General features: G+C 54.5%; 9 protein-coding genes across 9 annotated transcripts; 3 read left to right on the top strand and 6 right to left on the bottom strand.

Moving 5' to 3' along the window:
* Positions 1-609: 609 nt before the first annotated feature.
* BO97DRAFT_416894 (uncharacterized protein) lies at positions 610-1,125 on the bottom strand (the record flags this gene model as incomplete). The annotated part of the gene is made up of 2 exons (XM_025696445.1): positions 610-1,026; positions 1,072-1,125. 2 exons carry the CDS (start codon positions 1,123-1,125, stop codon positions 610-612), a joined length of 471 nt encoding a protein of 156 aa, XP_025548560.1.
* A 959-nt stretch (positions 1,126-2,084) lies between these two features.
* Positions 2,085-2,621, top strand: BO97DRAFT_416893 (uncharacterized protein; the record flags this gene model as incomplete). The annotated part of the gene is made up of 2 exons (XM_025696444.1): positions 2,085-2,198; positions 2,253-2,621. The coding sequence occupies 2 exons, from the start codon at positions 2,085-2,087 to the stop codon at positions 2,619-2,621; spliced, it is 483 nt and encodes a 160-aa protein (XP_025548559.1).
* A 590-nt stretch (positions 2,622-3,211) lies between these two features.
* Positions 3,212-7,704, bottom strand: BO97DRAFT_445505 (xanthine dehydrogenase; the record flags this gene model as incomplete). The annotated part of the gene is made up of 4 exons (XM_025698555.1): positions 3,212-4,989; positions 5,061-7,175; positions 7,246-7,339; positions 7,425-7,704. 4 exons carry the CDS (start codon positions 7,702-7,704, stop codon positions 3,276-3,278), a joined length of 4,203 nt encoding a protein of 1,400 aa, XP_025548558.1. The 3' UTR covers positions 3,212-3,275.
* A 377-nt stretch (positions 7,705-8,081) lies between these two features.
* On the bottom strand, positions 8,082-10,674 carry BO97DRAFT_374842 (C2H2 finger domain transcription factor; the record flags this gene model as incomplete). The annotated part of the gene is made up of 2 exons (XM_025692960.1): positions 9,946-10,674; positions 8,082-9,895 (listed from the first exon to the last, which is right to left on the bottom strand). Coding segments are annotated over exons 1-2 (2,430 nt in total), but the record flags the coding sequence as incomplete, so codon positions are not given.
* A 2,542-nt stretch (positions 10,675-13,216) lies between these two features.
* On the top strand, positions 13,217-15,550 carry encD (Fe(2+)/2-oxoglutarate-dependent oxygenase encD; the record flags this gene model as incomplete). Its single annotated transcript, XM_025697203.1, has 6 exons — positions 13,217-13,439; positions 13,502-13,980; positions 14,062-14,375; positions 14,761-15,122; positions 15,191-15,478; positions 15,534-15,550. The coding sequence occupies 6 exons, from the start codon at positions 13,217-13,219 to the stop codon at positions 15,548-15,550; spliced, it is 1,683 nt and encodes a 560-aa protein (XP_025548556.1).
* A 223-nt stretch (positions 15,551-15,773) lies between these two features.
* BO97DRAFT_445503 (uncharacterized protein) lies at positions 15,774-16,533 on the top strand (the record flags this gene model as incomplete). Its single annotated transcript, XM_025698554.1, has 2 exons — positions 15,774-15,947; positions 16,418-16,533. 2 exons carry the CDS (start codon positions 15,774-15,776, stop codon positions 16,481-16,483), a joined length of 240 nt encoding a protein of 79 aa, XP_025548555.1. The 3' UTR covers positions 16,484-16,533.
* A 583-nt stretch (positions 16,534-17,116) lies between these two features.
* On the bottom strand, positions 17,117-18,368 carry BO97DRAFT_351961 (uncharacterized protein; the record flags this gene model as incomplete). The annotated part of the gene is made up of 4 exons (XM_025692006.1): positions 17,117-17,481; positions 17,547-17,611; positions 17,660-18,057; positions 18,117-18,368. The coding sequence occupies 4 exons, from the start codon at positions 18,366-18,368 to the stop codon at positions 17,117-17,119; spliced, it is 1,080 nt and encodes a 359-aa protein (XP_025548554.1).
* A 760-nt stretch (positions 18,369-19,128) lies between these two features.
* BO97DRAFT_396421 (endonuclease/exonuclease/phosphatase family protein) lies at positions 19,129-21,105 on the bottom strand (the record flags this gene model as incomplete). The annotated part of the gene is made up of 5 exons (XM_025694086.1): positions 19,129-19,458; positions 19,521-19,689; positions 19,804-19,966; positions 20,021-20,389; positions 20,445-21,105. The coding sequence occupies 5 exons, from the start codon at positions 21,103-21,105 to the stop codon at positions 19,129-19,131; spliced, it is 1,692 nt and encodes a 563-aa protein (XP_025548553.1).
* A 329-nt stretch (positions 21,106-21,434) lies between these two features.
* Positions 21,435-23,939, bottom strand: BO97DRAFT_374833 (glutamine--tRNA ligase). Its single transcript, XM_025692959.1, has 6 exons — positions 23,518-23,939; positions 23,454-23,461; positions 23,326-23,399; positions 22,895-23,268; positions 21,866-22,843; positions 21,435-21,810 (listed from the first exon to the last, which is right to left on the bottom strand). Exons 1-6 carry the CDS (start codon positions 23,887-23,889, stop codon positions 21,727-21,729), a joined length of 1,890 nt encoding a protein of 629 aa, XP_025548552.1. The 5' UTR covers positions 23,890-23,939; the 3' UTR covers positions 21,435-21,726.
* Positions 23,940-24,465: the final 526 nt, after the last annotated feature.

The following is a 24,465-nucleotide window of genomic DNA, read 5'->3' as shown; positions in this document are numbered from 1 at the left end:
CTGTGCCTCGACTTTCTGTGCCTCGACTTTCTGTGCCTCGACTTTCTGTGCCTCGACTTTCTGTGCCTCGTCATTTTGTGTCTGTGCCTCGATTGCATTCATTTTCTCAATCAGGGCCACGGCTTTCTTTTGACACTTGTCAGAGGCCAGTCTACCGAGCTCTGAAAGACGTACTTTCCAAAATTCCCAACGCTCGTGGCGGAGGGCGTTGTCGCCATGGTAGAGAGGACCTTTCCGAAGATCATAAGTAGCCCTTTCACCAGAGAGAATTTTTTGATAGAACTCAGTCCCTGCATGAAGTATCCATTCATGCACTAGATCGATATTACTGTCCACCAGACATTGGATCTGATGGGGAAACTCAAGTGCCTTCTCCATTGCAATCATCCCCTCATCTATAAATGAGTGTACACGCCGTCCGGTCATTCGGGCAAGAAAGGAGTCCTCTTGGAGGTGGAGTTGGACTCGATGCTCATCTCCTAGGCCATGATAGTAGTCGGATTCTGAGGTTGGACACTGGGCGCCACCCGGCCAATGGAGTAAGCCGCAGCATTTTGAAGATGGATCTGGATCAACCTCGGGTAGCGGATGTATGTAGTCGTGGTTCCCTCAATTCGAAATCATGTCGGGGAAATCTTTCCAAACCATAAGACGCGGTCCATAAAAGGTCATATCTCTTTGTCTAAGCTGCTTCATCGAGTACATCAGATCAACCAATCGATTATGCTGTTCATGATCTTCGGTATCGATCCTTGCACCTGCTGGGTAGATTTCCCATTCCCAGAGATCGTGCAGGATGCTCAATAGTTCCCGCTGCATAGCTTCCAAACCCGTTGTCTGTTCACCTTCTGATGGCCGGTATGGAGTTGCATCTGATGAACGGACTATAAGCGGAACCTGGACAAGGTCGTCAATACGTTGAGCGCCAGTATCAGGATCCAGTTCCCCCTTTAGTACTTCCTCTATAATCATACCCGCTACATCTACCTCGGGCTGACCGCTTGAGTACCTAGAATACCCACTAGTCTTTATATTAGACAAAGATAAGAGGGTCAAAGGGCGGGTGATTACCTTGTCTACCTCCTCGGTCATTTGCTTGTCACCGGTTGTATGGACAGGATCCATGCTGAGCGAGAATCATTGCCTAATCTCCTGCGTCTCCTGCTAGCAAGTCTCCCTTGGTTCTTGTTTATGCTCAACAAGAGCAACTTAGAGCCTTCTTGAATTCCGCCTGCGATTGACTATGCCCTGTAACAGTGCTTAATGACTTGATTTGAACTCAGCGGAATTTGAGTTGGACAGCTAGAAAAACACGCTGAGTGTACGAGAAACAGCTACCCTTATCCTTGGCTTGTTAAAGCAACGCTGATGGGTTTTCTATGTGTTATCGAAGTCAAAATGGTTGTTTCTATTACTGGAGAATATCTTGATTGACCGCACCCAGTGTTATAGACTGCTGAAGCTTACCTTGTTTTGCTACAGAAAGCTACTTTAATATTACTGACAGTCTACTCTCTTTCAACCTTTGTGTGAAAGCATAGATGAGCAGCAAATTCTATCAGTAATCCAAGTCTGCCGGGGAGTGTCTTTTGGTATCTTTGTAGAAGTTATATCAATGCTCATTTTACGGCTGTACTCCTCAGGATCTGGCCTTTGTTGTTTGGATATCTTTGCTTGCAGAGGTGAATATCGGTCGTACTTTCTGTTAGATACCCTCTGAAGAAGTGCCAGTCCCTCTCCAACCGATATTGGCTTGGACCGGAGCAGAACCACTCTACCAGCAACATTGCCAACGGTTGCGGTTCAGCGCAGTGCACCGCCGCACCGTTAACTGAGTGTCGAGTTTCTGTATAGTGCATAGCCGTAATAGTATTCTAGCCTAGCCTTGTTTGTTGTAAGAAAGAAAGATAGGCCATTAGCCAAAAACACAGAGAGGGCATTTACCTCTCTTTCTTTCCCTTTCACTTTGTTTCCCTTGTAATGTAACTCATCCTTCTTTCCCTACCATCAGCCTGAAGTCTCCTCTCATCATCAACTCAACATACCCATATAAACACAAGCCACTCATCCTTCGGGATCTTGATATGGCTTCACCTTCTACCATCCCCTCCAACCAGGCCAGAGGTTGTGACGAGGAGCCGTCTTCCATCCAAGAAGACGCGAACCAACAACAGTCCTCTGGTAGCCGAGACTTCAAGGTATACTACTCATACTGCTGTACTATTAGAGTTAAACTAATATTTGGACTTGAGTTTGTTTGTTACAACTGGGGCGTTACCCCGCATACATTTTCACGTCAATATGTCTGCGCAGTCGCGGCGCATTTTGATAGACTACCAGACAGCGAGGGAAATCCGGATCAGAAGGACCCTGATAAACAGGATTACCCGAAGCCATTCAAGAATTGGGAGGGGTTGAGTCTACCGTGGACTGGACCATCGCATGAGGCTCCATGCATGGTCGATAATACCACCTTCTGGGCCCAAGGAGAGGATCCGGACGTGTTTCGAGCTCTCTGGACACCTGGGCACCCTCAGATGGCGGTTTTGGGTTACCACAGCCGCAACCTACCGGGTAAGCGTCGGAACTATATGATGATGGCACCCAAAGTCTACTTCTAAGTTCGCTTACTTTCATGGGCTCTGGAAAGGCTATTGGTTAGCGTGGTGTTAGATTGTCATTTGGTAGGGGGTGTTTGGAGTCTCTGGATTCTTTGGTTATTTCCGATTGGTTTATCTGCTGTCCGGTAGCCATGGCTGGTCCATGGCTTAATTGACTTTTGAATTGACTTGTTTTGGTCGACTTACTTTTTTATATTCATTTACTTATCTGAATATCCCCGTAAGAATGACCAGGTATAAGATCGTCAGGCATACCCATGTAGCCATACACTGCACCTACTAGAACACCTACACGTCTGCGATCCGGAGCACGCACACCGATATCTGTAGGCCCCGGGTCGCTTTACCTGTACCTTGCCTGCAGCAAGGCATCGCGTATATCCGTAAGCACCTGTAAAGAGGTGATCCTGGACAGGGTTGAGTATAGGTCCAAGCTCCAGCTTAACTACAAGCCTGAAATCGTGAGGGAATCTAGACAGTGGTACAGGTCTTAAAATTATGGTCTTGCAGGTGGCCAGGCGCACTGGACTTATGCATACTATATAATATTGGCAGAATATTCCAGTTCAACCCCAGTAGAACACAGCTACCGCCTTAATTGTTATAACCAAGAGTATGATATCCTCACACCTACGTCATCCCAAAGCTATCCAACTACGCAACCGCAACAAAGAAGTTCTCCTCCCCCTGCTTCGGCTCAACCCGACTCATCTTCACCAACTCATCCCCCACCGCCAAGCGCAACCTCTCCGCCGTCGCCGGACTATCCAGCACCAGCGCCTCAGTCACCCCGTTTCCGGCCCGGGCACTCCGCAGCGCATCGCGCAACGCGAACAGCACCGTCGCCCCGAGGAACAACGGCGGCTCGCCGATGCCCTTGCTACTCTGTACCGAACGCAGATGTGACCAGCTAACGCCCTGCAGGAAACTGACATTGAACTCCTGCGGGATATCGCTGAAGCCGGGGATCTTGTACGTGCCCGGCCCACGGGTCGCCAGCTGACCCTGCCGCGTCCACAGACTCTCCTCCATCGTGAACAGGCCCTGTCCCTGCACGAAAGCGCCTTCGATCTGTCCGTAGTCAATGGCCGGGTTGATCGAGCGGCCAATGTCCATCTTGATGTCCGTGCGCAGCACCGTGTGGTCGCCCGTCAGCAGGTCTAGCTCCACCTCCGTGCAGGCCACCCCCTGCGTGAAGTAGTAGTACATCGGTTTGACGGTGTTGACGTCGTAGTTCCCCCACTCGTAGCCGATGCGCGGCATCTTCCAGAATCCGCTCGCTGAGAGACTCACGCGGTCGCGGTATGCCGCGTGAGCGAGCTGGGCCATGGGCGCGTCGCGCCCTAGACGCTCCCGGTACGGCTTCAGCCGCTCGTTTAGCTGTGCGCAGGCGTCCTGGATTGCCATGCCATTCAGATCGCTGCCTGAGGATGCGGCTGTCGGCGACGCATTGGCTGTCTGGTATGAGGACGTGTCGGGTGTGAACACACTCTCAAACGGCACGCCCAGCGCCTGCGCCGCCACCTGCGCCATTTTTGTGTAGAGCCCCTGGCCCATCTCCGTGCCGCCGTGATGCAGCAGTACCGACCCGTCCGTGTAGATGCGCACTGCTGCAGCGGCCTGATTGAGGTGCAGGGCCGTGGAGAACGAGATACCGAACTTGGTCGGAATCAGCGCGATGCCGCGTTTGCGCCACCGGTGCGCGGCGTTAAATGCGGCGATTTGGATGCGACGCTCGTCGTATTGAGCTTCTGCGCGAACCTGCTCCAGCAGCAGCGGGATGTGCCAGTCCTGGTCGATCTGCTGGAGGAAGGGCGTGCGTTGGCCGACGGTATAGAAATTACGAATGCGTAGCTCGTCAATAGATATATCCAAACCCTCCGCAATGGCACTCATGATTGACTCCGTGAAGAACATGCTCTGCGGGGCGCCGAAGCCACGGAACGCGGTGTTGCTGTGGGTATTGGTGCGGCACACCCACCCTCGGATATGCACGTTGGGGATCTCGTAGCAGTTGTCCAGGTGTGTGCAACAGCGATCCATCACCGCACCGCTCATGTCAAGGGAGTAGCCCGCATTGTTGTAGCAGTCCGCTTGTAAAGCGACGAGCTTGCCGTTCCGCGTGACACCCACCTTCCAGCGGCATTGTATTGGGTGTCGCTGGCCGCTGGTCATCATGTCTTCATCTCGAGGCAGCATTGCACGTACCGGCCGGCGAGCTTTCTTCGCTGCAAGTGCTACTAGGCAGGCCAGCTGCACGCTGCGCGATTCTTTCCCGCCAAATGCGCCGCCCATGCGCTTGACCTGTGCGTTGACGCGGTTGGCAGGGACATTGAGAACCTGGCTGACGAAGTCCTGAGTCTCCATACTGCAATCACGTTAGCAAGGTCTTTCAGCTCACGATACCAGGACATAAGAGATGACCGAGGGATGACATACGTGTTCTGCGTCGAAGACCAGATGTCCATACCGCCATCCTCTGTCCGCGGGATCGCCATGGCGGCATTGGTCTCGAGGTAGAAGTGCTCCTGGCCTCCGATGCGCGTCTTGCCTTCAAACACATAATCACACCGCGCAAACACGGCGTCCATCTCCTCGGGCGGCGCGCCTTTGCGCAACTCCTTGCCATGAGGGAAGAAGCTCTGGGCGGCGATGGCCTCATCGATCGTGAGAATTGCCGGCAAGTTCTCGTAGACGACCTTCACCGTCCGCGCTGCCGCCTGGGCCTGCAAGGCGGTGTCGGCGTAGACCATCCCGATCGGCTGGCCGTGCGCCCGCACCTCGTCCACTGCAAAAAACGGTTCGTCGTGCACCACTGGACCCCACAGGTTTTTCTCCGGTGGGAGACAGGTGTGATCGATGTACCCAAGTGCCAGGCCTGAAGCGAGCGCTGGCGCCCAGTCGACCGAGACCAGCTTGGCGTGCGCGCGCTGCGAGAGCACCATTGCGCCGTATAGCTGCCGATGCTGCGGCGGCATGTCATCGATGTACTCCGCTTCGCCTGTCGCGTGCTTCAGGCCGGACAGGTGTGGAAGTGCCTTTCCGACCACGCGCTGCTCGTGCGGATTGATCTCATCGCGGGTGCCTTGCGAGAGCTGGCGGCGAATCTCATCGGTCAAGTCGGACGGCACCGGCGACGACCCGGGCAGGGGAAACTCGGCAAGTACCTCGTGCCAAAACCGCATGAAGAAAGACGCAGCCAGTGTCCGCCGGTAGGTCGCCATCCCACCGGGAACCCCGAAAGCAAGGTCGAAATCTTCCAGCAGGGCGGCCACTGTCGCGTCCAGGATGGCTTGCGTACCCCATCTTGCGCCTTGGAGGGTGGCACGGGCGCGAGGAGCGAGCACCGTGGTTGGGGCCATGCCGCCGTATGCGAGAGTAACGTGTTCAACGATATTTTCGGGGTTCAAGCGCACGCGGAACCCTGCCGTGACGATCGCAATGTCGTCGTCTTTGCGCTTGGCTTGCTTGTAGGATTTTGCAACCTCGCGACAGCCGGGAGGAGGCAATGGGATGCGGATTTCGGTGATGAGGCTGCCCTTGGGCAGGGTAGTCTTGCGATACCCTAGGAACATCTGCTCCATGGGCAAAGCGTGGTCGCCGTCGACGGTACGCGCGATAATCGTGGCGTTCACGGCGAGAAGAAGGGGGTTCATGTCGGAGATGGGTGAGGCCGTGGCGATGTTGCCTGCCAACGAGGCGGCGTTGCGGATTTGACGCCCCGCAAAGTAGCGAAGGACCTTGGTCATTGCTGAGAGTACCGAGCTAGAAGATCCCAGAGCTGGAGCTAGGCGCCGGCATTCCTCCTCGACGTCCGTGAGCGAGGCATTTCCACCGATAACCAGCTTCTTTGCGATACCATCCTGCTCCACCAACCTGATTTGCGCCAGCTCTTCGACGTCACCCACGAAGATCGACACGGCAGCCTCCGGGCCCTTGAAGCGAACATCAATCTGCACCTCACTCGCACCGCCCACCAAAGTGGCCGATGGATAGCGAGCCAGGAGGTCGAGCGTTTGCTGCACAGTGACCGGACGCACCCAGACTCTTCGGTCGTCCGCATAATACAGCAACTGAGGGACAAACTTTGCCAAACCCGGCGGATAGATCAGCTCCGTGTGTGGCTTATACGGGATGAAGTCGAATTGAGGGATCGCTGGGGTCTTCTCCTCAGGCGTGGTCAAAGGCGACGAACCAGTTCTTTCAGAATTGGCCGAGCAAGAAGACGACGAAGGGCTATCACGACAACAGCCTCCTAGCCGTCCACACGACTGGGATGGAAGAACCGGCAGCTCGACAGATTCGCTTAGTGTATCCGTGGGTAAAGGAGCGGGAACTGTGGATCCCACCTGCGCCTGCAGATCCTCCCGAATAAATGTCTTGGCGGCCTGGAGAATAGGCATGTAGCCCGTACAGCGACACAGATTCCCGTCCAGATGGCCCTTCATCTCAATATCCTCTTCGGAGAGATTGAACGCGCCAGTTTGTGGGTCATATGCGTTACGGATGATGGCGTATAGACTCATGACGATTCCCGGCGTGCAGAATCCGCACCTGCAATCAACAGCCATTCAGGTTAGATACTAGAGGCACATTGAAGCTGAAGCTGGAATTATCATCATACTGGGACCCATGGAGCTTTGCCAGACGTTCTTGCAGCGGATGCGGGTGGTCGACGTTGCCGAGGCCCTCAACGGTAATGACATGCTTTCCTACCACTGCGACGTTCCACGGGACAGGTCAGTATAGTTAGTCCATGGTTCGAAGCTCAAGCTCAAGCTCAGCTGGGACGCGGCCACTCACCTCCTACCAGCGGATAGAGACAGGCATTCACGGCCCTGTGCACCAGGCGTCGACTGCGGGGGTGTCGCGTCTGCAACACCACCGTGCAGGCACCGCAGCCCCCCTCGCCACAGCCCAGTTTCGTCCCCGTGAGGCCATCCTGGGCCCGGACGAAGTCGAGTAGCGTCCAGTGAGGGTTGGGATTGGTGAGGGCGATGACTGTGCCGTTCAAGTAGAAGGTCAGCGTGGAGGTGGCATTTGAGGTAGTGAGAAATTCAAGGAGAGGATGAGACGGGTTCATGGTGATCGTGGAGTCATACTCAAAACATTTGAACCGAGATCAGGAATGGAGCTGGACCGGAGGGCGAAGCGGCAAGAAAAGCAAATGGTCGACACGTGATGCTGCACGCAGTCCTCCAATCAACGAAGCTCTAACACGAAGCAAGAATGCCCAAAGAGACGTGGCTGGAAGGTTACACGTCAATCGACATCATCATGCATACCCCCCCTTTTGCAAAGGTGGGGAGAGGCAGGAGTGGGGAGTTTGGCAGGTGGGTGAGAACTGAGAACATTCCTTGATGGGGCTAATCAGCCAAGTAGGGGCTAGAGATGCATACAGATTGACTATGGGTAGGATGATTAGATAGACTGATGGACAACAGATAGCTAGACCTCGACTAATCCCATGAGCACCTTTTGCGCATCGTGGACTACCGTCCAGCGGATTGTGGCCAGCTGCTGCGCCATCGACCGGATTAACCCGCGCATGTCGTACTGATATTGCGGGCTCTCGTTGACTCTCTCGCCCGTCAAAGCCACCAGCAAATTCGCCAAATCCAGACTCACGCGATGACTTCCCACTTCACGCACGCCTCCCCCATGTACCGCCCAACATACTAATGTGCCCAGGTACAAACACCACGGGAAATGAAACGCGTTCATGGCCTCCTGATCGCCTTGGCGGCCGGAAACGGCCTCCCGCACCATCCATGCCGCCTGCTTCGCCGCTTGCATCACCATGTTCGAGCGCACCCAGTGGGCCAATGCCTGAGCCGACCGATCACGATCCGTCTGAGTGACCGTCCGTCCCAGGATCGCGGTAGCTCCCGCTCCGATCTGTATATCCAGAACCTCCACTTGCAGTGCCAGCTGGGCCGCGCGGTACAGCACCAGCGCCGCGCTATGGAACACTCCCGCCGCACTTTCCGACGACCCGGGCTGGCCTTCACCCAGCTTCATCGCCAGCCCATCGGCGTCGAAGTCTGCTTTCCAAATCTCGTACGATCGGCTCATGCGCGGGATCCAGCTCCCTACCCGCTCCGGGTCCTCGCCGCGTAGGATCGTCTGATCTCGGCGTTTGAGATCCGCGGACACGGACATCAAGCCGTGCAGGACCACAAGACGCGCCAGTGGATTGAGTTGTCGCGGTCGCGGAACCGCCGCAGGGGTGATGTAACCTTTCAAGACGGTGAGGAATGACGGCTCAGAATACGCGAGCGAGAAGCACAGGGAACCCTGTCTCGCCCAGGCCTCTGCGGTCGGTGCATCCCAAAGGGCAGGCGCGCACGGCAACGCGGAGCGGATCTCGAAGGCAGACATGCATAGCGACTGCGAGAATAGGACCGCATGCTGCACATCCCACATGAAGCAGTGCATGGCCAGGCGCTTGCGCTGTTCATCCTCCATGGCCTGCTGCCAGCTACTTACGAGGTCCTCGCCCGCGGACACTGTGGGTAGTGCGGAGGACTGAATCGTGCAACATGTGCTGCGCCGAATGAGCTTGATCAGCACACAGTGAAACAGCTGGGCGCGCTCACGTTGCTTGGGGCCTGCGCGCATCTTGCCAAAGCAGTCAATGATCAGCATTGCTTGGAGGATCCAAAGGGGAGGTTGGGGCGAGAAGTCGACATGGCAGAAGAGTTGCGGTCGTAGAAAGTCGTGAATGCCCACCGCGAGCTGGTGTGCCTCGCGGCTGCTGTAGGTGGCACCCATGGAGAGGATTGCGGCCAGCAGGATCAGGTCCACGGTGTTGGGATCGAAGGAGGGCGCGTGGATAAGTGGATAAGTCACGTTAAATCGCGTGAAGAAGAGATCGCAGTACTGCTGGAGCGCCGACAAATCAAGTAGGGCCGAGTCGAGCGGAGTGGGCTTGCCGTCTAGCCCTGAGGGCGGATTGCGAGCCACCATCCCGAGTATCCCTTGGCGGGCCTCCTCGGAGAGATGTGGGAGGGACGGTGTGGAGGTGTTTTCTGCAATTGTGGCCAGACGTCCCAACCAGTTCAGCTCCAATAGATCAGAGTGATCTGGGCTGCGCTCAACGAATGAGGCTGCTTGTAGCAGAACCGCCGAGGGGTCAGAGTCCAAATGGGTCCAGGCTAGTAAGTCAGGTTCGAAAGGGATGTCGAGGGAAGCGAAGGCGTCGTTCAGCGAGACCACATCGAAGAGCCAGTTGTAGTTATGTGTCGCCGCAAAAGGCATGTTGAAATCAGTCGCTGTATAGTGCTCTTAGCACCCCCCTGCATGATGGGACAGGATCTCCTACCTGTGTCGAGACTGAGGAAGTCCTCTATCCCCTCTTGACCCAGACTCCAAGATCCATCCGCCGCGTCAAATTGCCCCGGTATGGGCTCAACGTATGGCTCGAATGGTCCATTGGGAAGTATAGGTGCTAACAGCGGATCTGGATCATCCAACGAAATGGTTGTCGGACCGCTCGTAGAGCGGGGTGGCGATACTGGCGCCCCTGGTATCGGGTCCGACTCGCGGGAGCTGATGACTGAGACAACGCACGACGAGGCCGACGATGAACGCATGGAGCCAGCGGACCCCGAAGCAGAGGACTCGGGGATGTTGCTATGAGGTGCGCTGGCTCGAGACTGTCGCTTGGGCGGTCGCACAACGATGGATCCATCGCCAGCTCGACGAGTGCGTTTGCGCGTCTCCAGCACTCCCAGTCCCGGACCTCCGGCTTCCTCATCGCGCTTGGCATGGCGTAGGAGATGACGACTGAGAAGATCGGGACGGTGGAAGTGCACGGAGCATCGTTCGCAGATGTAGCCTTGGCGAGCTTGTTCATGGTTCAAAGCATGGCGTCGCAAGTGTTCGGCGCGCGTGAAACTCTTGCCGCAATTGGGCCAGTGGCAAGCGTGTAACTTCATGAGGGGCCATTATCAACCCAAGTCAAGTAAGGAGACAAGGAATGAGTGACAGACAAGACAGGCCAGCGTGACCCCCCAACCTAGGGGAGATTAAATAGCTTTCCAAGAAAGTCATTGCATGGATGACTGTAGGAGAGCGCATTGATAAGCGGGGAAAGAGGGACTGAGAGCTGAGAAAGACAGGGGAGGGGAAGATGATGATGAGGGGGTGGCGCCGGGCGAATGACAGCCTGTCAAACTATGTCCAATAATGAATCCTCTCTTATCAGCACACACAGATAGTGAAGTTCGGAGATCAACTTGATAACTCTACATTATCTACCACCAGACCTAATAGAACACAGTATCCACTCTACAGGAAGTAGCGCCAGTCAGGACTCCGCTCGCCTTCGACCAAGTAGCGAGTCTCCACGGCTTCAGCTCGCCGTCGCACGCCTTGACTTCGGTCTCGTTGCCGATTCTCCATCCTCATCCAGATACTTAGCGACGTCACCACCACAATGCACACCCCATTACAGCAGCATGTTGCCACTAGAGTTGGAATAAATCTGTCTCAGTCAGTGGACTATCACTGCATCTCTCAAGTAGGACCTACTTAGGTGCATATTCAGTTCGAAACGTCGCCGCGCTTAGTACTCCCGCCAGATTTCCCAACCCGACCAGAAAGCCGGTGTTGGCTGCTCGCGAGCTCTCGTGAACGTTGTTGTTGTTGTGCCACGCATGAACCAAACACGAGGGGATATAGGCGCCAGCTGCCATGAGGAAGCAGGCGAAGTACGCCACGCCTTTGTTGCTCAGCACGTCGATTGTCGCCAGAATGACCATTCCGATCAGTGACAAGACTAGCGAGAAAACGGTGTGCAAGCCTCGCTCGCAAAAGTAGTCTGAAGACCATGCTACACAGAGCAGAACAACTGCACCCACTAAGTTCGGTGCGACAGTCCAAAGATTCGTTTTGACCGTCGAGTATCCGAGACGTTCAACAATCTGGACCGGTCAGGAACGTATCTCGGTAAGGGATGACAGGATCAATACTTACTAAAGGGAAGAAGTTCATTGCTGTCGCATATGCCACAGGGTACGTAAAAGAGATCACACACCAAACCAGAAACTTCCAGTCGCTCCACATGTGAAACGCCTTCTGCAGGTTTAGTCCTGATTCCACCTCAGCTGAGGTGTCGCGCAAGACGCGGGCTGTGGCAGCCGCCCGTTCGCGTTCCGATAAGAACCAGGCTTTCTGGGGTCCCTCAGGCAGCCAAAAGAAGGAGACTATTCCGGTGACAAAGGTCATACTGCCCTCGATGATAAATAGCCACTGCCATCCCTTAACCGCGGGGTCATTGATCTGGAACACCCCGAACGAGATGAGCCCACTGGACGCTGAAGCTAGGACAGCGAAGCACTGGATGATGGCCAGACGAAAGCCCATTTGGTCACGGGTGTAGAAGAGGGTGAGGTAGAAGGTTGCTCCGGCGAAGAAGCCCGCTTCAAACACGCTGGGGAGATCAGCACAAATCACTCAGGTTACGACGGTCGCTTACCCCAGAATCATACGCACGGCGATCATACTGCCGAAGCTTCTGACGGCACATTGACACAGGGCCAGGATGCCCCAGACGACGGTCACTGCCAGTCTTAGCTATGCTAATCCACGACGGCGGTGATTACACTTACTGAATGAGAGCGTCACGCGACCGGAATAGCGCTTCAAAAGGAGGTTCCATGGTAAATCACACAGCCCGAATGGAATATAGAACAGCAAGACCAGCAAGGAATAGTCGTTTCCCTTCAGATGAATATCTTGGTCAAGTCCATCGGTCTTGGCGTTAGCCAGATTGCTCTGCGGGCGTCAAAATTGAGTATATTCTTTGACACGAAGTCTGGACTTACCCGATCCATGCAGTCGAAGAAGTACATCTCCGCAGTCAGTCACTGGCAGTGAAGGGCTAAGTAGGTGAGAGGCATGCTCACTAGACACAACAAGGGCAAGACAAACAGGTCCACCTTTCGCACTGGAATTTGTCAGAGCTCGTCTCGTAACGCAGAGATCGACATACCAAATGACCTCTCGGCCTCATGATCGATGTAAACTTCATTCTCGCCGGTTTTCATCTCCGGATCTGATGAAGGTGCTGCGTTTTCGGCCTTGTCGAAGGATGACATGGTGATTGAGGGTGACAGCAGTGCGAGTTACACCACCCCTTGATTGTCAGTCTGGCTAGGAAGAGGTGGTCAACGATGATATATCAAATAATGCATCCTGATTCCTCTCCCTTGCATCTCCCTTGCATTTGCCGTGTAACCCACTCTGTTCTCACTATCAATCCAATTGCCCATTGCGATAAACTCGCCTTTCCAGTTGGCGTCTTTCCCCGCACTATTGTTAGTGTTATCGGTCTTTCCTTATCGTGGAGTGTTCTGGCCTTGTTTTGCCTTCGTTTTCCCCCATTCTTTGCTCTCTTTGCCATCCCCCACTCTTGACGATTTCTGAACTTCCATCTCCAGATTACCATCGGCCTTCTTTCCGACTCTCGTCCACGATAGTGACCCCTCAACGCGCGATAACGCCAGCGATAAAGGAGATATATTGGCCTGCCACAATGGCAAGCTCCCTGTTCACCATCCAGACCCGTGAATCCAGGCCCCTCCAGCAACATGTCCCCGAATGCGCCTCCGGTCCTTGACTTTTCCGTCTTCTACGGCAACGACACGGCCGCCAAAGCGAAACTGATCGATCAGCTTCGCGAATGCTGCCACTACAACGGTTTCTTCCAGATCACGGGCCACCGCGTGCCGCGCGAGCTCCAGCAGCGCGTCATGGGCTGCGCGCGGCGGTTTTTTGATCTGCCCCTCGAGGAGAAGTTGCTGATCGATAAGAGTGCGTCCCTATCGAACTCGTCAATGTTCTTTGCCCACGCTAACTCGCTTCTCTTTTCATAGATCGCAACTCCTTTAACCGCGGCTACGAATTGCTCCGGTCGCAGATGCTCGAAGTGGGTACCGGACCCGAGCTCAAAGAAGGTCTCTACATCGGCGAGGAGATTCCCGAAGACCACCCATATTTCCTACAGAAGAAGCTCAACAGTGGGCCCAACCAGTGGCCACCCACGGTGCCAGACAAGGACGAGTTCGAGCAAACCTCGATGGAATACTACCATGCCGTGTTCGACCTCGCCAAAAACGTCCTGGGTGCTCTTGCCCTGACGCTGAATGTCTCGGAATCCTACTTCGATCCACTGACGGACGGCGCAGTCGCCACGATGCGCTACTTGCACTACCCGGCGCAGCCGAAGGACGCGGAAGAGAAGCTCAATCGGGGAATCGGGGCGCACACTGACTTTGGCTGCATCACCTTGCTGTTGCAGGACGAGGTTGACGGCCTGCAGGTTCTGGATGCACCGACTGGCGAATGGCTTGATGTGAGTTCTTCCCTCTATTCGAGGATCGGGGATACGTCCGTCCTTCTGTCGGAAAATCATGAGTATACTAACCGGAAGAAGGTCGAGCCTGTGCCCGGCGCCTACGTCGTCAACCTGGGCAACCTGTTCATGCGCATGGCTAATGACCGCTACAAGTCCAACATCCACCGTGTGATCAACAAGTCCGGCCAGGAGCGATACTCGATCCCGTTCTTCTTCAGCGGTAATCCGGACTATCTCTGCGAGTGTCTGCCCCACTGTCGGCAGCCAGGCGAGGGGCCCAAGTACCCCCCGATCACGGTTGAGCAGATGGTGACGGCGTCGTACAAGGAGAGCTACGGGCGGGCGGAGAAATACAAGCAGGAGATAAAGGCGAAGATGGAAGTGGTGGCGACGTCGACAGCGGCTGTCGGAGCTTAGTGTGTGTACATTGTGCCAATAATATTGGTTATTTTCTATTTTTTTAGACCTTGGCTCACTAACGCCATGATTCCGCTCGGCTCGTCCACCAGTTCTTGATTAGACTGCTATGTATCCCCAGAATAACGAAGTAGGGGACTTTGGTCTTCCCACGGCTCTTACCGCACTTGCCCATCTTTGTAAGTACAGTACAGTACAAGACTCGACTTATGCATTCACTATATCCATGGTTTGTGAGGTGAATGCTGCTGGACCTCCCAAGGGATGTAACTCCTTCCTTTGTAGTACCAATTTAAATCAAATCAATCTAATTCAATGCTCTTTGTTCTAGAAATGAATGTATTGAGCTGACGACTGTAGGCGGTACACATTGATCACACTGGGCGGACCGTCGCTGGCCTTCACCCTCATCCGCTCCTTCGTCTTCACTCTTTCCGAAACCCCTCGCTACAGCCTCTCCAAAGGCCGCGATCAAGCCGCCGTCGACGCGGTCAAACACGTCGCCCGCCAGAATGGCAAACCCGAGCCCTTGACGCTGAGTATGTTCCAGGACATCGACAATGGACTGGATATCCCCTCGACCACTCTATCCGCGCTCTTGACCACCGAGATCCTCCGCGGGAACATGGAGGACTTCACAGGCTCACACTACCGGGCCCTGGTCGGGACCCGGTCTCTAACCCGAAACACATTCCTTATCTGGGGGTTCTGGCTGACAATCGGTGCGTCTTCCCCATCGCGCCTTTTGTCCTATACAGGGTACACGAAGATTGACCGGAAACCACTGCAGGAATCGCATACCCCCTCTACTTCAATTCCCTGCCCTCCTACCTCGCGACCAAATTCTCCTCGTCCGGCTCGCTAGACACGACCTACCGGAACTACTGCATCGAGTCCGCAGTGGGCGTTAGCGGGCCGCTGAGCGCTGCATACTTGGTGACGACGTTCTTCGGAAGGAGGTGGATGATGGGCCTGTCGGCGATCGTGACGGGGGTGTTTCTATTTGCGTACGCGGGAGTATCGGATGCGGCGGCCTTGTTGGCGTTTGCGCGCGTGACGAGGATGTTGGGGGATTTTGGTACGTTTGCCTTCTTATGTTCCATCTCGCCGGGGTGGGGGGGGTTAATGGGCAGATACCTTGTCGAAGTGAGGCTCAGATTGTGTCAGGGTATATCTCTTCTCAGAGAATACACTGTCTCCTGCTCCATCCATAACCCTGAGTCCGATCCACCTGTCCATCCCAGACCCTTCCCTCATCCTCCTCATCCTACTCCCCATCAATGACCAACCAAACACTATCCTCAGCCCATCCATTCGCCAATCATCCACCTCAGACCAATACTGATCCAATGTAACCTACGGAATACGCAATAATGTATGCCTTCACCCCCGAATCCTTCCCCGCCCCCCACCGCGGCACCGGCACCGGCACGGCCGCTTCACTGCTCCGGTTCGGCGGCCGCTACACCGATTTGATCGCCTCGCAGACGGGTTTCACCCCGGCGCCGATCTATGCGTCTGCTGCGCTGTGGGTGGTTGTTGGGGTGGTTTGCTTTGAGCTGCCGTTTGAGACGGCGGGGCATTTGGCTTTTTGATTTATTCGTGAGGGGGGTGAAGTTATCGGTAAGGCTCTTGCTGCTGGGTACGGTGCTTGGTATAGTAACATTGAATAGACACTGTCAGTGTCAGCGTCATCTACTCTACCCAACCACCATAACTATCCATCTATAAGCCATCTCTAACAGAGATAGTGAGTCCACTCAAATCAGTGCACAAACTCAACCAAAAATCAGTAGACGGCAAAAACCGATCATCGGGTATTTTCATGCTCGTCCAGTCTCCATCCCACCAGCCCCATCACTACCATTTCGGGTAAAACCGACTGTCGATCATGCCGTCCACCACCGATCATCGATCACCTGCTAATCGCCTTTCCACATTGCAAGGCCCCCAACTCTACGGGCATTTGGCTACCGGTAGTTTCGATCGTGATGCGGGTGTCCACTCTCGCTTTTAGTACGCTGCCGATCTGGATCTTATCGTATCTGATCACCCAGGATTTCAGGGTGCGGTTCCTGGCTAGATTTAGAGGTCATGGTTGCGAGTGTCCCTTTAGGAATAAAAATGGCTAGTGAAGTGTAATTTAGAGGTAGCCAAAGTAAAAATAAAATTCTAATGTTCTGGTATCTAATGCGACCGTGTGCGGTGGTGCACATCGGTCTGTGTGTATGGGTTGAGTTGCCTGTGGTGGCTAGCACCCGCCAAAAAGGTGATTTGGCTCGGGCGCTGGTGGTGCGCGTGGCCTGGCCGGCCTCGTTACTATTTCTAGTCAGAGCTTTGCCAGGATGGTCGGGTTCTCCCATGATACTCGAGGAATTGCGCCCACGACGTTGCCGGGCCGGACCTGGCGTGCGTCATATCGGGCGGCCCTCTTCGGAGCAGTGTCCTGAGTAGAGGTGCCAATTATTAACTGGCACAGTCGCGTGGTGCGGAGTTGATGATCGCCCACGACCAGTGTCGGCAGGATTTCGTAGATCCTGTGATGCGGTGCGGAGACTCTGTGATCTCGGTTGGGAACATGAAGACACTGCATAGCATCCAAGACCCAACCTCTGCCCTGGTCGCAGATTGCCATTCCAAACCCAACGGCTCAGTCGGACGGATAATCCAACGACATAGCCGTACAAATGTATGCTGATTTCAGCTAACCTCCAAACTAAACCGTCGTCACATGCACCTCCTGCTTCACACTAATCTGCGGCATGTACGTCTGCTTGGGCAGAATCGGGACCTGGTCCTGCCCTGTGGAAGAATACCGATCATTACCTGTCTCGACGGTGAAAAAGGTGGTGCCGTACAAACGATCATCCAAGGGGATGCGGTCCGAATCGTCCCGGGGGGTCTCGACCGACTGCAACGGCATCGACCTGCTGCGTTTGCCACGGGAGGAACTAGGCCATGTATTGTGGGAGGTCGAAGGGCGGAATTTGCGGAGGAGAGGGCGCAGGGTAGCCATGCTGCCGGCGAAAATACCGAGGCCGGTCTCGATGTTCGACCAGATGGCGATGGGGGTTGTTGCGTCTAAAACGAGGGAGCGTTAGTCGGGAAGAGGACTGGCAAGATGACTGGCAAAGAGAGAGGCGTACAAAGAAAGTCCTCGCTGCGAAGGGTGGGAATGTACGGAATGCGCACGATGACGGCAATAGAGGCACTGGACAGGATTAGCTTCTCAATTAACAGATGAGAACTGGGAACATACACGCAGGCCATGCTGAGCAGTCCAGCCACCGCTATCTTCACGTCACGATGCATCTTCAACTTCCGAACAAGCAGGATTGGGAGAACAGCGATTGTCAGATCAAACAGAGCCGAGGTGGCACTGAAAATGTACAGCGAACCCATCACAATATTAATGTTGATGCAAGTCCCCTTTCCGTATTCCTCCGTCGACAAACGCATCCAGAAATAGGAGAGCGGATGACACTGGACAAGCAGAAGGATGAAAAAAGCGAGGCCGGCCGCGATGACAAGAGCGACGACGATTCCGATAACGATCCGGTGCATCCGATCAATGGTAATGCGGAGGATGAAAATGCTGACGGAGATCTTGCAGAGAATCGAAGCAATGGCGTAACCGATATCGCAATAGAACCAGTACTAAAACGACGCGATCAGTCTGCTGTGTCCATTCCGGTTGTCCGGTCCGGACCGCTCACCTCCATAGCAGTCGTTCTTTGGTGGTTGGTGAGCTGCGTCAAGTGTTTGCCAGTGCCCCAGACACCCCCCTCGTACATACAGCCGCAGAACATCCCAAAGAACAACAGGGCCAACACCATGAAGCCATCATCCCACCCGAACGCCTTGACAATCCTGAACCGTACATAGCAACGCAGGGCAGTAGTGACGGTTGCTAGAACCAGGAAGACCACGGCAACGGCACGCACCGCCAAGCTGCGATCCTCAGCCATCGGAGTGCGTGTGGTGAGCCGTGAGCGTATCGTCGTGGTGGTGGTGGTGGTGATGGTAATGAGAATCCAACCATCTGCCCTGAGCCGGGGAAGACATTTTTCTTATTATTCTAGACAAGGTATGCAGCGGGATGACGTTCCCCTTCCGTCTCGGAGCACAGGATCAAAAAGGTGCCTGGCTTCCGATCGATTCCATCGCCTCGAAGCTGGGAAATCCAACCATGGATGACGGGCGTTACAGACCCTAGTCATTCTCCAGTAGTACCAACTCTGCGGTCCACCCGACACCGGCCGAGACAGACCCTACCAGAGCTGATTGGGTTGTGACCGAGGCACGGCCTGATCCAAGATTGACTATCGATCGGAAATCCACGCTGCAGTGGAGCTTCCGATGCCCGAGCGCTGAAATTTTCCCTCCGTTCAGCGCGCAACAAGCCGCGGCCCAGGCCCGTCCACGTGGTGGTGTTGGCCTCGCTACCAGATCTTGCTTTGTTTCGGATCGTTCCAGATGGTTGCTGTATACGTTGCAGGCTTGTATCCCGGTCGATGCAGGCCCCAGAAAATATCTGCCAGAGCCAGTTGCCCTCTCGGCTAACGGCAGTAGGAAGTAATTCGCGTGCACCCCCGTGATTACAGCTGAAAATGCACGGATCTTATCACGTAACAGTTAAATTAGTGGAGATGAGAACACGAGGGAGTTCGATTTAGCCGTCCCTGTTTTCTTTTTGCTACTCCGCTGGTATATTGGGGTTGTCACCCTTCATTCACAAACATTGAGCAGCGCAACCGTCGGGTCATGGTCGGATCTCTGGTCCGCGGTCGACACCCAAGTGTTCACATGGACATGTTCCACCTTCGCGTCCGTCGCCAGTGCCGAGCTGATGAACATATGATCCAGCTGCTCGCAGTTCTGGTTATACAAATAGGTGTAACGCTCTGTCGCCGCGACGCCGGCCGCTTCGTCAATCTCCTGCAGACCCGACTCTGACGCAAATACTTCCAACGGCTGCACAAAAGAGTATTCATTCCAATCTCCCGCCGCAATAACTCTAGCGTCGGCTACCTCCGCGAAAATAGATGTCACGAAAGCCTAGTAAAGTCATTAGCTTCTCGGGGAACCCATAAGCGACTGTCATCTCCGCCGAGACTTACCGCAACCACCTTAGCCTGCGAGGTTCGCGTAGCCACCCAACCATTAACAGGCGGTCGAAGGTCCCCCTCGAGAGAGGAGCTGCCGTACTTGGAGGTCATGTGTACGTTGATGGTGTAGAAGCTATTCTTCCCATCTACGGTCTCCCATTGAGCCACCAGTGGTTTGCGACTAACGTCCCAGGCTTCGTTCGTCGGGTCAATCAATCCCGGATTGTAGGTCAAACCGCCTCCGGATTTAACGGCTGTGCTCTTCGTGCTTGTGCCTGGGTTGACATTGCGCAACTGCACAACATCCGGGTTGTACAGGTAGGCGCAGCGGATGTTACCACCATGCTCGCCGCCGTTGGTGTCGTCGGTCGGATCGATGTCAATGAACTCGTACTGAACTCCGCCTTGCTCTGCGATCGAGCTGGCGAGCGTCGAGAGTGTGAGGTTCGCCGATACCACTGGTTGAGAAGATAAGTGATAAAATCTCTATCTGCGAAGGGGATAACACCTACCGCCGTCATCGGTTGACCCATCATTGTCTTGGATTTCCTGGAGGAAAACAATTGTTGGGCTCTGAAGGTAAGTTGCAATATGCTTAGCGATTCCAGTGAGCGTCGATGAATCCGGACTTAGGTTATCAACATTGTAGTCGCTAACGGTGATAGCCTTGCAAGTTCCGTCGGACACCAACGAAGTCTTAGATACCTCGGTCGCGCTCGGCTCTGACACAGTCAGAGCAGTCAACGGCAGCAGAGAATAAAAGCCGTAAGCCTGAGTGATGATGCCCGTGATGTCTTCTAGTGTATCCCCCAACTTAACGTCGGTCGGGTTGTCGCTTCCGTCCAGCGGCGAACCGATCAGGATGGCTTCGGGGTTGGAATCTAGACAACGCACGAGTCAGCGATTGAAACGCCATTGAAGGATCGGCCGAGCAACCTTTGGCAGTCATCGTCAGCCCTCCGCGCTCATTCTTCCCAGTCACCGTCCAGTCACCGATAACCCAGGTGTCGCCGTAGGAGTTGGCCTTGCTGATCGCGGTCAGGCCCGACAAGGTGGCCAACTCTCCGCTGAGACTCTGCCAGAAGTCCATGCCGTATGCGGTCGGATCCAAGACGGGGTTGGCATTCGAGAGCTGGTTGCTGTTGCCCGGCAGACTGAACACATCGCCGTTGTCCAGCGAGGTGAATTGCTCGGTGGGAGGGCTCAGACCGCCCTTGCCAATCACGATTGGGGTCACCGTGTTGTCGCTTGAAATCACCTCGATATCGGTTGCGGACTCGATCTCTGTCGAGTAGACATACTTTGACGAGGACCGGTACTCTGTGACCTTACCGCTCAGAGTGATGATATCGCCCACGGCAACGCGTTCGGTCGCGCTGCTACCGTAAACATAGACCGAGTTGGAGGTGCGGTCGTCGGAATCGGCGCTGGTGGAGCGCAGATAGAACCCTGAGGAGCCTTTTGCAGTTACCAGTCCCTTGAGACCAGTGATCTGGGATCCTGCATAGGGGGAAATGTACCGATCGCCCGTGATCTCGTTGATGGTGACTGCAAGCGCGGTCTGCAGCAGCAGCGCGGTTGCGTAGAAAGCTCGCATTTTGCTGGCTGGCTCTGTTGAAAGCTGCTCTGCTGCTCTAAGGTCAATCGATAGAAGGCATCATGGTGGTATAAATGCTTGTTCAGAGAAGGAGCTTCATCCAATTCCAGACAAAAGGAAGTGAGCTGCAGCTGAGAGAAAGTGAGGAGAATTGGACCACTTAGAAGTGGTGATAACACCCACGTTGAGAGATACTGCAGCCAAGCAAGGCAGCTACTCGGCACGATGTCACCTTAACCGGAGCCGACGGGGGATATAAATTAGAATTAATAGCACAAGTCATTATAAGTGATAATCAAGCCATTTATTACTCTTTGGAGACTCCACAAATCCTTTCGACTCCTGCATTGTACCTTATCTACACCTTGGCACCCCTCAACTCTGCATAAGATTCATTTCGCTAAAAACACACCATTCCATAAACCAAGCTTCTCACCCAGTCGTGCTCCCGCGTTTCTGCAGGCATAATCCTAGCTCCTGATTATTCCTGCAGATACTATAGATGGCAGTTAAACATGCAATATCATCTATGATCATGCCGCTGAAAGCCACTAGACAACGCCACTTCCGCACGTCCGCACCACGGTCCCCAGCCAACATGCGTCATTCGTCAGCGTCCATTCAGTTGCGCATACCAACATCCTGCTTCAGGGACACAATGCGGTTCAACACAACGCGGTCTTCCGTAGAATCCGAATCGACAGACTAATTTATGGTTAGCGGGCAAATATCCTGGAAATTGTGAAAGAGGAGAACTCACGAAGTAAGCGACACGCATGCCCTGGAAACGGACACTCTCCGGTCCACTCTTGCCCTTCTCCTTCTCGCCGGCAGCCTCCGGCCAGGGAGCTCTGCGACGCACCTCATCGAAGCCCGCCTCAATCAAAGCATCCTTGTAGATGGTCTCACTGTTGGGGTTGATGTCATTCAAGAAGCCACCCTCCGCGGAACCGGGGTCCTCCGACTTGAACAGCTGGTCGTGAATACGGACCTCCACCTTGCGCGACTTATCCGGGACCCACTGGATGTAGGTCTTGGGCTTGCCGCCCTCCTTGTCCCAGACAGCCCGGATCTCGGTGACCTTACCATCAGCATCCTTGGTGAAGGTGGTGGCCTTAACGGGGTAGGGTGCCCGCCAGAGACCGACGCTCTTGCCGGGGGCCAGGCGGAAGTAGCCCTTAGCATCCTCCTCGCGGAAGTCAGACCGATCGATGTAAACGGTCTTGGTCAGGCGGATCTCATGGGTGCCCATGGCAGGGTTCTTAGGGGAGAAAGGAATATCGCAGTCAAGCTGGCTGGCCTCGACAGTCTCGAAGTCCTCGATGACGACCGGAACAGGGTCAAGCACAAGCATCAACCGGGGAACACGGCTCTCGAGGTACGTCCGAACTGACTGCTCGAAACGCGAGATCTTGATCAGACTCAGAGCGGTGGTCACACCGAGCTCGTTGATGAAGGAGAGGATGGCCTCAGGAGGCACACCACGCCGGCGCAGAGCGATCAGCGTGTACAGGCGGGGGTCGTCCCAGCCGCGGACGTAGCCGTCATCCACCAGCTTCTTCAGCTTACGTTTCGACATGACGGTACCACTAATGTTCAAGCGACCATATTCGCGCTGCATGGGCTCGTAGACGCCCAGAGTGCGGTTCAGCCACTCGTAGGAAGTGCGGGAAAGCTGGAACTCGGTCGTGCACAGACTGTGCGTGATGTTCTCGAAGCTATCACACAGGCAGTGGGCCTATTGTGGTATTAGCAAGAACCACCTCACAAAACTGGAATCACCACTTACGAAATCATATGTAGGATAAATACACCACTCGTTCTTGGTGCGGAAGTGCTCCTGCTTGAGAATACGGTAGGCGGCGAGATCCCACATCTGAGGGTTGGGGTCCTCGATATCCTGAAGCATCCGAAGGAAGGCCGTCTGGGGCTCATATTTGCCAGCCTTCATATCCCGGAACTTCTGGAGGTTGGTCTCCACGTCCTGCTCTGCGTGCTTGCAACGATATCTCGGACCGTGGTTCTCTCCTCCGCGCTGGAGCTTTATTTCAGTGTCGCTGCAGTGGCAGACGTAGGCTCTGCCCAAGGTAATCAATTTCTCGGCCTGGTCGTAGAGCTTCTGGAAGTTGTCGCTCGAGTGGGTGATAGCGGCGGGCGTGAAGCCTGTAAAACAACCTCATCAGCACATATACCCCTTCCAATGGCATGCACGCCTCATACCTAGCCACTGAATGATCTCCTCAATAGCCACAAAGTATTTCTCCTCCTCGGCCTCGGGGTTCGTGTCGTCGAATCTGATCATTAGTCTCGTCGCATACTATCGGGTCGGGGATTCGAGAGAGGAATACCTAAGAATCTTCGCAAATGTCAGCAACATTCTCTCTCACATCACGCATAGAGTCAAAAACCTACCGTCTTTCCACCGTAATGTCTAGCAAAACCAAAGTTCACGGCGATCGCCTTCGCGTGACCGAGATGCAAGTATCCATTGGGCTCGGGGGGGAATCGCGTCAAGGGCGTGACCGCGCGCTCCTTGTGAACGGCGGCCAAGAAGCCCTGCTTGAACATGGCATCCGGGTCGATATGCTCCTCCTCGGGCTTGGGAGTGGCCGCAGGCTTGGGAGTGGCTGCGGGCTGCTTGGGGGCAGCGGCCGCGTTGGCCGCCTTCGCCGCCTTTTTGGCACGCTTCTGCAACCGCTTCTTCAACTCGCCCTTGGAGACCATCTCACCGGTCTCCTCATCGAGCTGGAGCTTGGCGGTCGCTTCAACGACAGCGTCCGTCATAATGGCGATTGGTATGGGGAAATTGAGGAGATGGGTGGGTACAAGTCGCGTGGTAACGGTGCTGAACGACAAAGATTGGACTTATCGGCGGGGTGGAGGGGAAATTCCGTGGGTGGCTTATGTCATCAGTCGGGCGTCACGTGGTGGCCGATAAGCGCCCAATTCCTTATCGGTATGATCTTCGGGCGCCCTCTGTGAGTTCTAATCCTGGGCAATTGTAGTCAGTACGCAGAACACAAAATCGACAGTGGGGTAAGTCAAGAGATAAGTATATTTAATCTAGAGACCACCCAAGATAACTATGTAGCTTTCTAAAATGATTCGCATTCTCCAGGCCGGTTTACATGGCACTGCTAGTAGTATAATGACTCACACCATGCAGTTGAACCAATATATAATGAGGTTGCATTGGCTTCACCGTTCAGCCATCCATAACTCATCAATGTCGTGCTACCTGAATGCACACACTACAAGAACAGAATTGATCGAATTGTCTCACATGCCAAAAATAACACATTGCTTCATTTAATCGCCAATTAACCAAAGCCACAGCATGTACACGCATGGGTATCTATC

This window comes from Aspergillus homomorphus (genome assembly GCF_003184865.1).
Source record: "Aspergillus homomorphus CBS 101889 unplaced genomic scaffold BO97scaffold_38, whole genome shotgun sequence".
Taxonomy (NCBI): Eukaryota; Fungi; Ascomycota; class Eurotiomycetes; order Eurotiales; family Aspergillaceae; genus Aspergillus; species Aspergillus homomorphus.
This window is presented reverse-complemented; position numbering and strand designations above follow the sequence as displayed.

What these genes read in the sequence shown, in the direction of transcription:
- BO97DRAFT_374833 (XM_025692959.1), bottom strand. Translation starts at nt 23,889, where the DNA reads ATGACGGACGCTGTCGTTGAAGCGACCGCCAAGCTCCAGCTCGATGAG. An exon ending in GGAGATCATTCAGTGGCTAG is followed by an intron (nt 23,269 to 23,325) that starts GTATGAGGCGTG and finishes GTTGTTTTACAG; the next exon opens with GCTTCACGCCCGCCGCTATC. An exon ending in GCATGCGTGTCGCTTACTTC is followed by an intron (nt 21,811 to 21,865) that starts GTGAGTTCTCCT and finishes ACCATAAATTAG; the next exon opens with TCTGTCGATTCGGATTCTAC.